The sequence below is a fragment of the Acomys russatus genome, chromosome 19, assembly GCF_903995435.1.
Source record: "Acomys russatus chromosome 19, mAcoRus1.1, whole genome shotgun sequence".
In the NCBI taxonomy this organism is placed as follows: domain Eukaryota; kingdom Metazoa; phylum Chordata; class Mammalia; order Rodentia; family Muridae; genus Acomys; species Acomys russatus.
Window position 1 is genome coordinate 14,707,895 of NC_067155.1, and position 16,923 is coordinate 14,724,817.

The following is a 16,923-nucleotide window of genomic DNA, read 5'->3' on the forward strand; positions in this document are numbered from 1 at the left end:
CTAACGCTGAGTGGATGTCATTATTAGTAATCAGTGAAGATTGGCAAAGAGATCATAGCAACTGTTTGGCAGAAATTAACAACAACAAGAACAAAATCCTAAAAGCAAGTAACTTCAGCTTATAAAAAGAACTAATTGGATTCTCCTCCATACAGTAAAAAAGAAGCTCTGAATTCCTGAAACTCCTGCATTTTATATTGATGCAAATAAGTTGGAAATGGCTGGCCAGGAGTCAGGAAAAATAAGCAAAATAATTCGAAGATCATCAACTTCAGTTCAAGAATCATAGTTGTATGCCATTCTTAATGGTATTAGATTTTCCTGAATCTCTTAATGTAGTTACTGATTCTCAGTATGCAGAAACAGGAATTTTGCATATAGAAACTGCTGAGCTTATCTAGTATGATTCTAAATTAACGTCACTGTTTATTCAACTATAACAAGTGATCAGAAATAGAAATTATCCATTACGTATAACACATATCGGATCCCATACATGTCTACCAGGACTTCTAGCACAGGTAATGATGAAATCAATCACATATTGATAGGAAATATAGTAGAAGCTTCACAATGTCTTAGGAAACACATGTTAACAACAAAGGTTTAAAGGAAAATTTTCCATCACTTAATAAGCCAAGGAACTTTTTTATAAAATGTGTTAGTTGTTTTTTTTTTTTTTTTAACATAAACAAACTCCATTACTTGCACAGAGTAACCCAAAAGGTATCCAGAGAAATGAGATTTGGCAGATGGATGTGATGCATTTCACATTTTATGGAAAATTAAATACATGCACCAACTGTAGGCACATGTTCAGGATTTCAATAGGCAACTGCTTTTGATTCTAAAGTGCTAATTATATAATTACAAATTTATTGGAAGTTATGGCAATTCTGGGAATAACTGTACCAATTAAAACTACCAATGTTCCAGCATACATCTCTAATAAAATAAAACATTTTTGCATATCATAATAAAAAATATAACATTAGTATATACTCTGTAAAGACTTAAATGCTGATTTCTGTGCCCCATTTTTTGTTTGCAATCCTTGTTTTGAGAATCTCCAGTCTTAATGTGTAAACATTACTCCCCTGATACATCAACAAAGAAGTTTAACAATGACTGAGCAGGTGACAGAATAGGGCTGGACTTCCTGCCAACCATGGTACTTTTGGGGGTGGTGGTGGTAGGGGTTGGGAGAGAGGGAGGGAGGATGGGTGGGAGAGAGGGAGGGAGGGAGAGAGAGGAGTGAGAGAGAGTGTGTGAGAGTGCATACGGGGATTCAGCCACAAGGAGAACTCCAGGAGACATCATGAGAGAGCAGCTGGAGCAAAGAAAGGGGATTTCAGCAAAGAGGTAACCATATTAACTTAGAGAGTTAAAATAGATTCAAACTGCTCAGTTGTACCATAAAGCTTATTAAATAAATACAATAGTCCAGTCTTAGTCATTTGGGTGCTAGCTGTGTTATGGGAAAAACTGCAAATATAATTTAAAAACAACCACTAACATTTGATACATACCAAGTGTGGCAGGAACTACATACAATCTATACTTAGAAACAAGTACTCCCTGGATACAGAGCCAATTCTTAGTCCTATTCATTCAGACAAAACAGTTTCTTAAGAACCACAGTTTATAGGGCGAGAGCTCCAGAGTACTTGATTAGACACCTGGATGTGCAGCAGCCAGGTGCAAAAAAATGAAACAAGTCCTCTCAGAGAAAGTACTAGGATGCTTATCAGGTGGCAAAGACCATATCCCTGAAAGAGGCAGTTCCTCTTCTAGTGGAGAAACATCACATGTTCTATCACAAGTCTGTTTCACATCCCACACTTGGTATAAAAACAAAACCATGTTTATATGCACTACATTGTTGGATACATTTTTATTTCATTTTTAAAAAAGATTTATTTATTAGTTATACAGTTGTCTGCCTATACACCAGAAAAGGGCTCCAGATCTCATTATAGATGGTTGTGAGCCACCATGTGGTTGCTGGGAATTGAACTCAGGACCTTTGGAGGAACAGACAGTGCTCTTAACTTCTGAGCCATCTCTCCAGCCCTTGGATACATTTTTAAACTAAAGGCCATTAATTGTTGAAGTGTGTTTGTTTCTCTTAGCTTATTTCTTAACCCAGCTAGCACACAAATAATTGAGACTTTTATATTTGTTGATAAGGCTTTACAACATAATCTTGAGACATTTCAGTCTATTCTTAACCCTCTATGTTATTTCCTCTTCCTCCCAGCAAGCATCCCAGTGATACTTGCACTTTGTAGCTTTCCTCGGCTCCATCTCCTTCCTTCTGATCTTGCTTGGACCTCTACCCATGGCTGAATCCCCTGGCTCCTCTTCTAACTCCTCCTGCCCTGGCTGTCAGGAAGTCCATCCCTATTCTCTCTCCTGCTTGTTGACTGGTTGTAAGCTGCTTTATTGACATATCAGGGCACAAGGGGGACAAGGGGGAACAGAGTTTATAAAACAGAAAATTCACATAGCAAGGCTTGCAACCAGATGTGAGGGGTACAGAAATCAGCATTTAAACTACACAATAACCTTATGGCTACAATTAATAAGCCAAATTTTTACGTGGGAACAGATTTGTATATTAATACAGATTTAAGATTATATTTTGCTACAGTATGCTGTTGTTATACCTTTTCCATTCTTAAATTGCACTGTTAAGTTATAGTCCTTTGTTACATTAAAAATGTATCGGTTCTGCCTAAGATGGCTAATAAAAGACACAGAGTCTGAAGTGTACTTTAAAGCTGCCAGCACTATGCTGGGCAGATTCTAAACTAATACTATGGTATTAGTTTAATCCTAAACCATGGTTAAAAAAACTACTCTAAACTGATACATATACCCCAAGCATTTGCCACTATGGTGCTCCTCTGGCCATTCCTCTCCCTCCATCCCTTTCAACTGTAAACCATTTCTTCTTAACTGTCCATCCTAGCTCCACCATGCTCTCCAGGAAGTCCCGCCTTCCCTTTCCCATCCTTCTGCCCAGTTTATTGGCTAAATAGCACTTTATTGACAGCTGTTACATCCATTCAAGACATTCCTCCACAGTCCTTTTGAAAACTTCTATTATATACTGTTTGGGTTAATTAAGATCTGCAAATCAGCAGTTAGACAATTAAACTCATGGTCATGTTAGGTACTAATTTAATTAATTATAAGAATATGTTTCCTAGATTGAACAGATAATGAATAGCTACAAACACTTCAGATATATTACAATTCAATGTCAACATTATCTTGAAAAGAAAATTCTCGGGACTGGAGAGAAGGTTCACTGGTTAAGAGCTCTTGCTGCTCTTGCAGAGGACCTAGTTTGGGTTCCCAGTGACCACCACAAGCCCTGTAAGTCTAGTTCCAGGCTCTTAGGCCCTCTTCTCGCCTTTGAAGGCAGAGCATGAAAAGTAAGTCTTTAAAAAGAAAAATTAGTCTTCCTTAATTTCTACTGGCATTAGACAAGCGTCTAATGCCAATGTCTGAGTTTTAGGAAGAGAATTACTCTTCGTAGCTGTGGATGGGAGGTCAGTACCTTTGGATGGGAATTACAGAGCTAGGAATTACAATATCAAAAAAAATTTTTTTCCCTAATTAAGTGGGCTCAACAATGACGGAAGAGAAAATTACTGAACTGGCAGACAACATGATAGAATTCACTCAATCCAAACCAAAGAGTATAGACTGAAAATGTGATTGCACAGGCCTTTAATCCCAGCTCTCCCCGGGCAGAGGCAGGCGAATCTCGGAACTCGAGGCCAGTCTGGTCTACAGACAGAGTTTCAGGAAAGCCTAAAATTCCGGGAATCCCAAAATAAAATCAACAACAGGGTATTCATTGTTGTCTTTCATGGCATTTCATAAATGAACAAACCGAAAAGCAACACACGAAAGCGAGCTCCCAAAAAGCGATTTCCCTTACTCTAGTTAAAACAGCTCAGAATTTATGACAATTTGGTTTCTGGAAAATGTAGTACCGGAAAAGTAGCAGAGCTCTTCCGCTGATGCACTCTGGGAACTGTAGTTTTGGCGCCAGCGGTGGCTGAGGTCGCTTCCGCTCCCAGGTGGCAAGTCTTTTTAGCAGTGTTTCTAGTGAAGTGAGAGCTTGGAGCGTCGTCCCGTGGCCCTTCGTGCGCGCTCGTGCTCCCGGTGTCTCCCCTCGGGGACCGAGTCTGCGGCCCGGGGAGAAGCGGGGCGGCGGGGGCGGCGGCCGGGTCCTCTCTGCTGGGCTCTGCCTGAGGCGGCGCTGCCCGGGATTCCTGGACCATCTCAGCTGCTTGTGGAGCCCCCGGGAGAGTCTGGCTTCCCAGGGAGCCTGGAGAGGAGCTGTGGGGACGGAGGCCGGTGCCCTGACGCCTTAAGTGGTGTGCAGCGCTGGTTTTTAAATGTGATTTAAAAAAAATTGTTTATTATTTACTTAGAGAGGTGGGCGTGTCCCAGCTTGTGTAAGGAGGAGGTCAGAGAGAACTTTTGGGAATCTGATCTCTCCTTCCATCCTGTGGTGTCCAGAGACTCAAAATCAGGTGATCCGGCTGGGCAGCAGTCACCTTTACCCTCTGAGCCATCTCGTAGGGCCAAACTCCCCATTCCTTAGAGAGGGTTTAGGTTTTTATTAGTCACTGTCTTTATGGAGGTTGAAAAAGATACTGAGGAGTTTTTGCAGATGAGCAATGTTTACTAGTATTTGAACTTTTTAGAGCAAGAGAGGGGTGTTTCACTCCTATGCACAGAAACAATTATATTTAAGAGAGCCACCATAATATACAGACCCTTCTGAGAGTAGTGGTCAGTCATGGCACAGCTCTCCTTGGAGAGTTTGGAACTTAAAGACTTGTTTTTCAGGAAAGCCCATCACCACAGGCAGCTTTGTGAAGGTGAGTGTGCCCCACACCCTGAAAGCTGCCGGAAATACAGAATGCAGGCTTTCCTAACTCTCTGCTGTGAGTGAGCTGAGGCAAGGACAGCTTGGTAATCTGCAGGCTGATACTCCCGGTTAACAGGAAGTGGGTAGAAAAGCCAGGTCTGTGCGCACAGACTTGGAATGCCAGCGCTTGGGGCTGATGGGAAGGCTGAGGCAGCCATGTGGACTGACTGTCCTAGCGATGCTCTCATGACGCCCTTCCTCCCCTCAGCTTGCTTCCCAGAGCCCTGCCTGTGTCAAAGAGAAGAAGAGAGCAATGACCAAGTCACAGGTAAGTCGGTGGCTTCCCCCACTCCCCCCAGTGCTAGGGACTGAAAACAGGACCCTGCATGCTGGGCAAGCACTGTGCAGCTGAGCCGCACTGGACTGCGTGACAGTGTGAGGGGGTGTTGCTGAGAAGACAGGTTTGGTAGGAGGAGGGATAAGAGAGCATAGTATAGTGGGGGACATGTGCTCAAAGTATATTGCAGACATGAAAATGAAAAAGGGTAAATGGATTTTGAAGTAGAGAAATTGGGCTTCAAGAGGGCTCAGTAGTTAGGAACACTGACTCTGTTTGGTTCCCATCACCCACACCTGATAGTTTACAATTACTTGTAACACCGAAGGATCCAGCACCATCTTCTGGCCTCCCAGGACACCTGCGCGCGCGCACACACACACACATAGTCATGGCATGCACGTAAATTTAAAAATAAAAACCTTTACGTTCACTTACATTTTAAAAGTGAAATCATTTTCCACAGTTTGCCTAATTTTATTTTACAAATAAGTATGAGTTCTCCTTACTCATGTCGTTTATGATTTTTTAAAAATTTTGTATTATTATTATGTGAGGGGATTGTTTGTGAGCATGCTAACGCATGCATGTAGATGTCAGAGGACAGCCTTTGGAAGTTGGACTTTTTCTTTTACTTTGCTAAAGCGGGGTCTGCTGTTTCCAGGACTCTATGGAGACAGGCAGATCCCTGGTGCTCACTGGCAGCCACCCTGGCCTCCTGGGCAAGTTCCAGGCCACTGAGAGACCCTGACTCAAAAGCAAAACAAAACAGAAGAAAAAAAGTGGCCAGCACCTGAGAAGCACACCACAGGTTACCCTCAAGCCCCACAGGCATGTGCACCCTCATGTGCATAAGTACACTCACATGCATGCACACGTGTGTGCACACATGTGTACACACGGGCACAGAAGACTGGTCAGCCTCACTTCCTGCATTTGGCGTCCTGAGCACTCATATCCTGGGTAACCAGGGAGGGTCTGGCTGCCACCATCTGCGTGGCTTCTAGGGTTGACCCACGTAGGGTGATGAGGGAATGAGCAAAGGACAGACACACAGATAGGTGTACAGACATGCTGGGATTGAATGACCCGTGAGTTCTGATGAAGTCACATGCACAGCCTTGAAGCTGCCCACTGAGCACCCAGGAGGCATAATTGAGCAATTGAAACCTGAATAGAGCCAGGTTTCCAACTCTGAAACCCATGACTTCCCGTTTTAACAGTGGTGGATCTAGTGACCCAGCTTCAGAAAAGGCACCAACTTCTTTGCAACATTGTCTCCCCCGCAACCCTTAACTCCCTCTGTAGCCATGGAAATGGGTGAATAGCCATATTGGCTGGTGTTGTATACCAACTTGACATACGCTAGAGTCCTCAGAGAGGAAGGAGCCTCAGTTGGAAAATGTCTCTGTAAGATCCAGCTGTGAGGCATTTTCTTGATGCAGGATGACCCAGCCTGCTATAGGTGGTGCCGTGTTTGGGCTGGTGGTCCTGAGTTCTATAAGAAAGCAGAATGGGTAAGCCAGTAAGCAGCACCCCTTCAAGGCCTCTATATCAGCTCCTGCCTCCAGGTCCCAGGCCTGCTTGAGTTCCTGTCTTGACTTCCTTCAACTCTTCCCCACCTTGCCTTTTGGTCATGATGTTTTGTCCCAGCAATAGAAACCGTAACTAAGACAATAGGCGCTGTGTAAACAGTTGCTCAGGTCTTAGCGACATTGGGTGTGAAACTGGGGTGATGTGTGTTTTTTGTCACAGGAGGCGGTGACGTTCAGGGACGTGGCTGTGGTCTTCAGTGAGGAGGAGCTGGGGCTGCTGGATGCTGACCAGAGGAAGCTGTACCATGACGTGATGCTGGAGACCTTCAGGAACTTTCTGTCAGTGGGTGAGGATGGCGTCCTGTGTCCCTTGGCAATGTCAGAAGTTCACTTCTGTTGTCTTTCCACTTAGGTTTATTTAGTTTGCCGTTAATGTTTGAGTGTTTTGTTTGTGTGTATGTCTGTGCACCGCATTCATTTGTGGTGCCCACAGAGGGAAGAAGAGAGCATTAGATCCCCTGGAAATGGAGTAACAGATGTTTGTGAACCAGCATGCAGGTGCAGCAAACCCAATCTGGGTCCTCTAGAAGAATAGCCTCTTCTCTCAATTGCTGAGCCATCTCTCTAGCCTCCATTTTATTTTTTTTTAAGGCTGCATTTTACACATAGATGCTGTGCTCTAAATAAAAAAATTATGAACATTTCTTTGTGAGTATGAGTGTGTGTGTGTGTGTGTGTGTCTTTTATGACCATGGCAGCTCTTATAAAGGAAAGCATTTAACTGGGGCTTGTTCACTGTTTCTGAGGTTTAGTCCATTATCATCGTGGTTGGGAGCATAGCACGTGTGCAGTGTGCAGGCAGACATGGTAGCAGAGAGTTCTACACCTGGATCAGCAGGAAGAGAGAGACACTGGGCCTGGCTTCAGTATTTGAAACTCCAAAGCCCACCCAGTGACACACTTCCTCCAGCAAGGCCACACCTCCTGATCCCTGTCAAGCCTTGACACTCTATAGACCAAACATGCAAACTCGTGAGCCTGTGGGGAACATTCTCACTCAGTCTACCACATTCTACTCCCTGACGCATAGTCTTGTAGCCAGATCAGAGTGCAGATGCATCCAGTCCAACCACAGAAGTCCCCATAGTCCATCACAGTCCCCACCCTGTTTGAAAGTCCAAAGTTCAAAGTCTCTTCTGAGACTCATGCAGTCTCTTAATGATAATTCCCTGTAAAATCAGCAAGCAGATCACAGAATCCAACACACAGTGACACAGACTATACCAGTCTGAAAGGGAGGAAGGGGAGCACAGTGAGGAAATACTAGACCAAAACAAGAACAAATCTAGGAAGGCAAACTCCAAACTCCGCCTCTCCGTGTCGGAGGTCAAAGCACTCTTCAGATCTCAAGCTCCCTTCACCTTTGTTGACCGAAGCACACTTCTGTCTCTTAGTTTGGTTCTGCTCCCTCTGAGCAGCTTTCCTCGGCAGGTATCCCACGGCTCTGGCATCTGGATCCTCTTGGGGTCCCCAAGACAGTCCACACTTGGCCTTCACAGCTTCACACGCTGGCCTCTCTGGGCCCTGCATGCAGGGATACCCCTGCCACACGCCTCACCTCGGTGGCCTTCCTAAGCTGCAGGGAGTTTGCACAACCCATTTCTTGTGTTATTGACCCAGATATGTAAGTGCAGCCATAGGATGACTAGCACTGCTGCTGTTCTCGTGTAGGAGGCACCTTCCCTGCCACAACCAGGGTCCCATGATGCCGCTCTCTGCCTCACGTCATTGGCCTCCCATTTCACTCGGTAAAATCAAGTTGTGTTGGCTCTGCTTCTTAACAATTAAACTTTATTATACAACCCAACTAGCTTACGCAAGAAGGAAAAAAGGTTAAAGGGAAAAAAGAGGGAACCTTCCGGTACCCATTCCATGGGATGGGTCCCTAGGTGTCTCTGGCCTGCGCGCTGGTCCTGCTTGTTCGCTGATCCTCCTTCCAATCCAAGTGCGCTCAATCCCGGTCTGAACCTGCTGCTCCCCTCTCCTTTCTACCTGCCTGTCTGTCCCGTACAAGGGGCGGTCTCCCTCTCCCATTGTGGGTCGTTTAGAAACACAATAGTCCAGGTGGAGTCCCTTGGTCCCCTTCCTGAATTCCAGGCTCAGGATGGCTCCACCCAGTCTATCTCAAGGTTAATCTCAGGGAGTATCTGTGGTGTGTCCAAGGGCAAAGCCCGCCAAGACTGCTTTCACCTGTGACAAAGCTTACAGTCCTTCCGACAAAGTTGTTTTCTGTTTGTTCATTTGTTTGTTTGTTTTTGGCAAGGCCTTGCTATGTAACCCACACTTGCCCAGACTTTTTTCTTCAGCATCCCAAGTGCTGCTGTGAAACGCGTTGACCACAGTGCCTGACAGGTACCCCATTTACTTGGGACTCACACTCCCAGCTCTGCTAATCTTTTTTTTTCCCCCTGCATCTGTCTTTGTATCTTCAGCTATTGTCACTTCTCTCTGGCCAAACTGCTCTTCCTTGGTGGAGGGCCATTCATTCTCTCATTGGCCACACGTCCCCAATCTTCTTCCTCTCCTCCCCTCCCCTCCCCATTCTGTATTCATCTGCTCAGGAGTCTTCCTGGCCTTGCTCTGAGGAGCAGGTTTACAGGCACCGGCCTCCGCTGTTGTCCGAGAACCACCAAACCCATTGCCGTTGATGTAGTTTTGGTTGTGGCGACATACACCAAAATCCCAAGTGCAAACACTGTTAACAACAGATCCTTGAAGCCCGTGGCCCTTGTGCAGCTGCAGGAATGTCCATCCTCCCAAAAGCCTTCCCTTTTCTTCACAAGAACATCCCTCCGCTGACCTGCAACCCCTCACTCCTCTTCCTCTTTCTATCACTGACATTAAACGGTTCTTGATGTGTCATTCAAGCCACTAGGCTTCGCCCCAGGGTCATTGGATCTCCTACCTCACTTGTTTTTGTTTTAGCTTCGGAAGCTGTTGTCTGCTTTCATTGTCTCACATCTTGATAGTTTGTACTCAGATAATTTGTTTGTTTGCTTGTCTCCCTGGGGTACCTGTCAGATAGCGTTGCAACCTTTGTTATTTCTTCAGGCCATCCTGTCAGATAGCATTGCAACCTTCAGGCCATCTGCTGCTGTAAGTTGGCAGCTGAGATCTGTTGGCTCTGGCTCTGTTTCTTAACAATTAAACTTTATTATAGAACCCAACTAGCTTACACAAGAGGGAAACGAGGTTAAAGGGAAAAAAGAGTGAACCTTCTGGTATCCGTTCCATGGGATGGGTCCCTAAATGTCTCTGGTCTGCGCGTTGGTCCAGTCTATTCGCTGATCCTCTTCCTGATCCATGTGCACTCAAGCCGGGTCTGAACCTGCTGCTCCTCTCTCCTTTCCATGTGCGCTCAAGCCCGGTCTGAACCTGCTGCTCCTCTCTCCTTTCCACCTGCCTGTCTGTCCCATACAAGGGGAGGTCTCCCTCTCCCATTGAGGGTCGATTAGAAACACAATAGCCCAGGTGGAGTCCCCAGGTCTCCTTCCTGAATTCCAGGCCCAGTATGGCTCCACCCAGTCTATCTCAGGGTTATTCTCAGGGAGTATCCATGGTGTGTCCAAGGGCAAAGCCGGCCAAGACTGCTTTCACCTGTGACAAAGCTTACAGTCCTTCCCACAGAGGTCTGCCTTTGTTTCTGAACCCCTTCCCCCGCTCCTCTGTGAGTGTGACAATCTTAGGTTGGAGAAGAGCTGTCTGAAGAGAGCCCACTTGCTGCAGGCCAAACATGCACTCTCCTTTTAGCAGGGAAAGCCCTTCCTCATCAGCAGGCGTGGTTTGACTCTTGCCATCTAAAGGCTTTAGCTCTCTTCTCAGAGCTTCCGGGTGAGCTTGCGTGCTGAAGTTGTTGCAGCCTCCTACTTGGGTGTGCTCCCAAACACAGTGACTTCCTTGATGTAGACAGTGTCTTCTGTTTTTCCTCTGTTGTTCTGTGAACCCTTGAACACCTGGTCTCTTCCTCTCAGCCTCTAAAGCTCCCCATGCCTTTCTTACTTTTTTTTTTTATTTAATTTTACTTTTTATTTATTATTATTATTATTTTTTTGGCCATGATAACTTAGTTTATGGGTCAAGCCGATGCAATGCAAAGTTGGTTGTTCTTTTTTTTTTTTTCTTTTTTTTTTTTTTTTGTTAAAAATTTTTCCCCATGCCTTTCAATTACACCTCTCACCTTTGCTCTAAGTCAGATAAACCATATTGATCTTCATGCCACCTGCAGACAGTTTCGAACAGGACAAGTCTTGTTTTCTGTTTTTCCTCCAGTCTCAGGGAGGAGTCACACTCATGTCTACCTCAGCTCACACCATCCCTCAAGTAAAACTGCCCAGATACTGAGAAGTGCTTCCTTCCCGTTATCAGTCTGCACAGCCACACAGGGGGGCAGCGAGGCAGGTACTCAGCAGAGGCTGAAGGTGACCTTGAGCCTTCACTCCAGGGCTCACCCTAAATTTTCTACCATGGTAAAAACATGGCCTGCTCTTGAGGGTGTGCTCTCCTTGTAGATCTTTGTTGCTCAGAGCTCTCCAACTTTCATCTTTGACGCTGGTGTCTAGGTAACATCTCCAGAGAGAACTGAGGACTCAGACCTTCAGTGTCCCAATCCTTTCTGATGTCACCTTCTGTTCTCTCTTATTCCAGGAGTCCAGAGTCCAAACAAGATGGAGACTCTTCATGCAGTATTATTAAGGTGCCTTTCACTGGGGCGCCTTTCATGCTTGCAGGTCAACAAACTGACCAGAACTGCGGATGCTGTAATAAACACTCAAGGAAAGGGTTCTCACTCCCTGGAGCAATGCAGTTCCTTTTGCCAGGGGAGAGCAGAAGAACCTCCCTGGGCCTCAGATTATGACAGCGGCCTTGAGAGTCTCCCAAGTGACCTTTCCAGCAATACTGAAAGTCAAAAATTTCCGTCTGGGAGAGCTCAGAGTTCTCAGAACAAAACACATCTCAGCGAGAGGCAGAATCATCAGAAACAGTGTCTGCAGTCTCCGGCGAAAGGCAATGCAGTGCTGTTGGATTCAGGAGTTGACATTCTGAGTTGCATTTCCCACCATAATAACAATATCCTGCATAAAGCCCACAGCAGCGGCGCCTGCAGTAAAGTCCCTGTTCCCAAATCACCCCTCACTCAGCACCATGTTTACACAGAACAGGAGACCTATGGGTGCAGCAAGCACCAAAAGACCCTCATTGACAGCCCCAGCCTGGAACTCCATCAGCAGGTTCTCTTAGGAAAGGAGTCCCCTGTACGTAGTACACACGAGGACAGCAGCCATAGCTCCAGTGTCCCCATTCAACAAAGCGCTCATCCAGGGAAAAGGCAACACTGGTGCCACATGTGTGGCAAGGGTTTCAGCCAAAGCTCGAACCTTCAGAACCACCAGAGAGTGCACACGGGGGAGAAGCCCTACCGGTGCGACAGCTGCGGGAAAGGCTTCAGCCGAAAGTGGGATCTCAAAATCCACCGCCGAGTGCACACCGGAGAGAAGCCTTACAAGTGTAAGCTGTGTGGGAAGGGCTTCACGAAGTGGGAGCACCGCCAGATCCACGAGAGAATTCACACTGGGGAGAAGCCGTATAAGTGCGGCGACTGCGGCAAACGCTTCATTTACAGCTCGAACCTTCACCGGCACCATAGAGTCCACACTGAGGAGAAGCCATACAAGTGCGGCGAGTGTGGAAAGCGCTTCCGCTCAAATTCCAACCTTCACAGCCATCAGCAGGTCCACACAGGAGAGAAGCCATATGAATGTGAGGAGTGCGGGAAGGGTTTCGGTTCAGTCTCCAACTTCCGGAGCCATCAGCGCATCCACACAGGAGAGAAGCCGTTTCGTTGCGATGCGTGTGGGAAGTGCTTCAGTATGAGCTCAAATTTTCAAGCCCATCAGAGAGTCCACTCCGGGGAAAAGCCGTACAGGTGCGATGTGTGTGGGGAGCACTTCACCTGGCGCTTGAGCCTTCAGAGTCACCAGAGCATCCACACAGGAGAGAAACCCTATAAATGCGAGGAGTGCGGGAAAGGCTTCAGTCATGCCTCGAGTCTGCAGGCTCATCGTAGTGTCCACACTGGAAAGAAACCGTTCAAATGCCGCGAGTGTCAGAAGCGGTTCAGTAAGTCCTCGAACCTTCAGTCCCACCTGAGGGTGCACACGGGGGAGAAGCCCTATAAATGTGACACGTGTGGGAAAGCCTTCAGCCAGAGAGCCTATGTCCAAGTCCATCAGGTAATGCACACCGGGGAGAAGCCATTCAAGTGTGAGGAGTGTGGGAAGGAGTTCAGATGGAGCTCGGAGCTTAGTGCTCACCGGAAGGTCCACACGGGAGAGAAACCGTACACGTGTCAACACTGTGGGAAGGGCTTCCGTCACGCCTCATACTTCCAAACCCACCTGAGGGTCCACACCGGGGAGAGGCCCTTCATCTGCAGCATCTGCTGTAAGGGCTTCAGTCAGAAATCACATCTTGTCTACCACCGGAGGGTCCACACTGCAGGGAACCTCTAGGTTTGTTCTGCTGTCAGGTGGGCTCCATGGTGCTGGTTGTTAAAAGCTTCCCCCAAACCCAGATGCTTTGAAGAGAGATTATATTTTTGGGCATTTCCCCCTCAACTCATTCTCCTACTGGGCTCATTATGCAAAGGGAAGATGGATTTTAGAATGGATCTTCTTAGTGTAAAAAAAAAAAAAAAGAAAATTAAAGACTTTTCTATAAAATGTTTCTGGTTTAATTATAAAAGGAAGAATTGTCAATTGTCAGGAACAGACTAACAGAAACTGTAGTTCCTCACACTAGTGCTGGGATTATGTCATTATGGGTAGTCAACAAAGATTGGAAAAAAGCTTGTAGTAACTATTTAAGAGAAATTAACAACTAATGTTCTAAAACCAAGCGAGTTCAGTTTATAAAAAGAGCTAACTGTATTCTCCCTCATATAGTAAAAAGAACACAAATTCCTGAAGTGCTTGCATTTTATACTGATTGGTTTTAGTCAGGAAAAATAAGAAAAGCGATTCAAAGCCTTTATGCTTCAGCTCAGAATCAGAGTTGTACGCCATCCTAATGCTAATTTTAGATTATGAATCTCTTAATATAGTTACTGACTCTCAATATGCAGAAAGAGAACTTATTCAGGATAATTCAAAATTAACTTCACTGTTTATTCAACTATAACAAGTGATCAGAAATAGAAATCATCCATTATCGATAACACATATCAGATGCCATACATGTCTACTATACGCTCTCGCATAAAAAAATGATGGAATTGATCAGCTATTAATAGGAAATATGTGAGAAACATCACAATTTCACACACACACAAAACAACACCTATGTTCAAAAATGGATTTTTGTATCACTTGGCAACAAGCCAAAGAATTTATACGAAAATGTCTTATTGGTACTATATATAACCAAACTCCATTACTTGTAGGGAGGAACCCAGAAGGTACCCAAAGAAATGAAATTTGGCAGATGTATGTATTTCACTTTGTAGCGTGTGGAAAATTAAAACATATGCAGCATACCATAGACACATATTCAGGACATCAATGGGCGACTGCTCTAAGTTCTGAAAAGCTGATTCTGTAATTACGCATTTCTTTGAAGTCATCGCAGTTATGAGAATTAACACTTGTACTGATTAAAACTGACAATGCTTCATTATATCTCTCCAGTAAAATGGAGCAATTTTTTGCACGTCATAATATAAAGCATATTACAGATATATCACGCAGTCTTGCGTGACAAGCAGTTGTAGAGAGATCTAATCATACTTTAAAAGCGATGTTAACAAACAGAAAGGGGTGACAAAGACTCCCAGAGATAGATTATGTAATGCTTTAGTAATTATATATATATTTTTAATGCTGATGAGAAAAAAAAAAAAAAAAAACAGCTTCTGAGACATTGGCGTATAGAAAACAACTGAACTAAGTCACCCTGTTTGTAGTAAGGATATCCTAACTTTGGAATGGAACACAGGAAACGTGTTACACTGGAGAAGAGGTTCTGTATTTGTTTCACCAGGAGAAACAAAACCTGTGGATCCCATCCAAATATATAAGAATCAGATTTGGCCGGGGGATGGGGGTGGGGGTGGGGGAGGGGGAACGCCTGAAAATCTCGGCTGCAGACATGAAGAAATCAAGAGGACCAACAACATGAAGCACACTGCTCTCTCCTCCGCAAGGGAGCAGTTCTGAAACTGGCTGAGACATGCAAATGTCTCCAGCCATAACCCCAGCTGTGCATCGCCAATAAATCTTGTTGGCTACTAAATCCTGAGGGTTCGTTGCTTCATACGGCATGGATGAAAACGTGTCACAGTTTGGTTATTGCGGTGGTTTGAATAGGTTTGGCTCCAATAGACTCATGGTGTTGAATGCTTGGTCTGTGAGGAATGACATTAGTAGGAGGTGGTCCCCTTGTGGGAGTAAGAGTGGCTTTGTTGGAGGACATGTGTCACTGTTGTGGTGGGATTTGTCCTGCTCTGCCCTGTGTGGAAGAGAGCCTCCTCCTGGATGCGTGCAGATGGCAGTGCCCTTCTCCTGCCTGCAGAGGAAGATGTAGAGCCCTCAGCTCCTTCACCAGGACCACGCCTGTTGTACTTCCTGCGTGATGATAATGGACTGAGCCTCTGAACCTGTACCAGCACCAATTACATGTCTTGTTTTTGCTTTTAAGAAGAGTTCATTACCTTGGTCACGGTGTAAGAAGAGTTCATTACCTTGGTCACGGTGTCTCTCGACAACAATAAAACCCAGAAGAAGACAGTTGTATAGTCCACTAACTTTTACAGAAAAACCGAATGTTTTTTACATGCTCATACAAAGAGAACCATACTTAGCTGATCGGTGCACAATTCACACTCCATGCATGTGTTAAGGAAAAATGTTTATCACCTGTGAAAGTTTACGTGTTCACAGACCAAAAAGACCGGACGCCAGTAAAGCTAGAGCAGCCTTGACAGGATTCATCCTGAAGAACGCCAACCTCAGGCTGCCTGTTTAATCCAAAATCGCTCCTAGGACAGCTTCTGGCACCACGTGACCCCAGTTAGCCCCGCGTCTCAGTCTGTTCCGGTCAGGACTTCCTTTAAGGCCTCAACTTTCACAGCGCACGGAGACTGGACAACAAATATTACATGTAGCCTTTTGTTGTTGTTGTTGTTGTTTTTTCGAGGCAGAGTCTCTCTGTGTAGCCTTGGCTGTCCTGGACTCGCTTTGTAGACCAGGCTGGCCTCGAACTCACAGCGATCTGCCTGCCTCTGCCTCCCGAGTGCTGGGATTAAAGGCCTGCGCCACCACGCCTGGCCCACATGTAGCTTTTTAAAGACTGGCCCATATCCCAATTTTCTCTGGCCCCTAAAACAGGAAAACAACGCCCCCCCCCCCCCCCCCCCCCCCCCCGCAGATAGCAGGAAGTAATTTTAAGAGAGTGATGGATCATTTCCCAAAACCTGGGCTGGGTTGTTTTTACAATTGTCATTACAAGGGAGTTAGTTATAAATTGTAAATGGTCTTAATCAGGGAGGAATTGCAGAATAGGAGATTAGGTTCAGGGGTTTCTCTCCATTTTCTTTCCTCTGTCCTTTGTTATCTAATGTTAAAGGGAGGGAGAAGGGTTAAAAACAAGGGGGATTAAGGGATGATATAGAAATAAGGGTGGATTATTGAATCTACTCTTAAACTACAAAGCTACTGCTAGCCAAAAATCTTACGTTGGTATAGATCTTTGTGCATCGATGAAAAATTAAGTTTATTTATTTATTTTTTTTTGGTTACAGCAAGCTATGTATTCATGTTTCAACTCTCATGAAGGTATTGAAGGGCCTAGTTTTTGAGAGCTGCTATTACAAAGTATTTAAGATAATTAATAAATGCAAGTTAACAGTCAATCTCATGGTCCTGTTAGATACTAATATAGAGTGTAATTCCTGCTTCAGAAACAATCAGTCACATGCTGGGCCAGAAGGCTGAAGATGGATGCCCCAACGCTATAGAGAAATTTTCCATAGCTGTCCAGGCAGCCAGCCATCTCTGCCATTTCTAATTTTAAAAAGATGTTTTGAAAGTTGAATGGATAGT

At 45.2% G+C, this 16,923-nt stretch overlaps 4 protein-coding genes and 1 pseudogene across 5 annotated transcripts in view; 3 read left to right on the top strand and 2 right to left on the bottom strand.

The window, feature by feature from the left end:
- The window catches only part of LOC127202939 (zinc finger protein 112-like), a 55,974-nt gene extending 42,598 nt beyond the window's left edge, over positions 1-13,376 (top strand). The window contains exons 6-10 of the mRNA XM_051161782.1: positions 4,098-4,377; positions 4,876-4,907; positions 5,166-5,225; positions 6,990-7,116; positions 11,474-13,376. Coding sequence (XP_051017739.1) covers positions 4,098-4,377; positions 4,876-4,907; positions 5,166-5,225; positions 6,990-7,116; positions 11,474-13,338 — 2,364 coding nt within the window. The 3' untranslated portion in view covers positions 13,339-13,376. The remainder of the gene's footprint in view (positions 1-4,097; positions 4,378-4,875; positions 4,908-5,165; positions 5,226-6,989; positions 7,117-11,473) is intronic.
- LOC127203712 (zinc finger protein 235-like) overlaps positions 1-16,923 on the bottom strand; it is a 301,721-nt gene that overhangs the window by 88,164 nt on the left and 196,634 nt on the right. The gene's annotated exons all lie outside the window — the stretch shown is intronic.
- LOC127203721 (zinc finger protein 235-like) overlaps positions 1-16,923 on the bottom strand; it is a 190,191-nt pseudogene that overhangs the window by 61,571 nt on the left and 111,697 nt on the right.
- The window catches only part of LOC127203716 (zinc finger protein 235-like), a 104,821-nt gene that overhangs the window by 9,830 nt on the left and 78,068 nt on the right, over positions 1-16,923 (top strand). The window lies entirely within an intron of this gene.
- LOC127203715 (zinc finger protein 235-like) overlaps positions 1-16,923 on the top strand; it is a 176,407-nt gene that overhangs the window by 9,827 nt on the left and 149,657 nt on the right. The window lies entirely within an intron of this gene.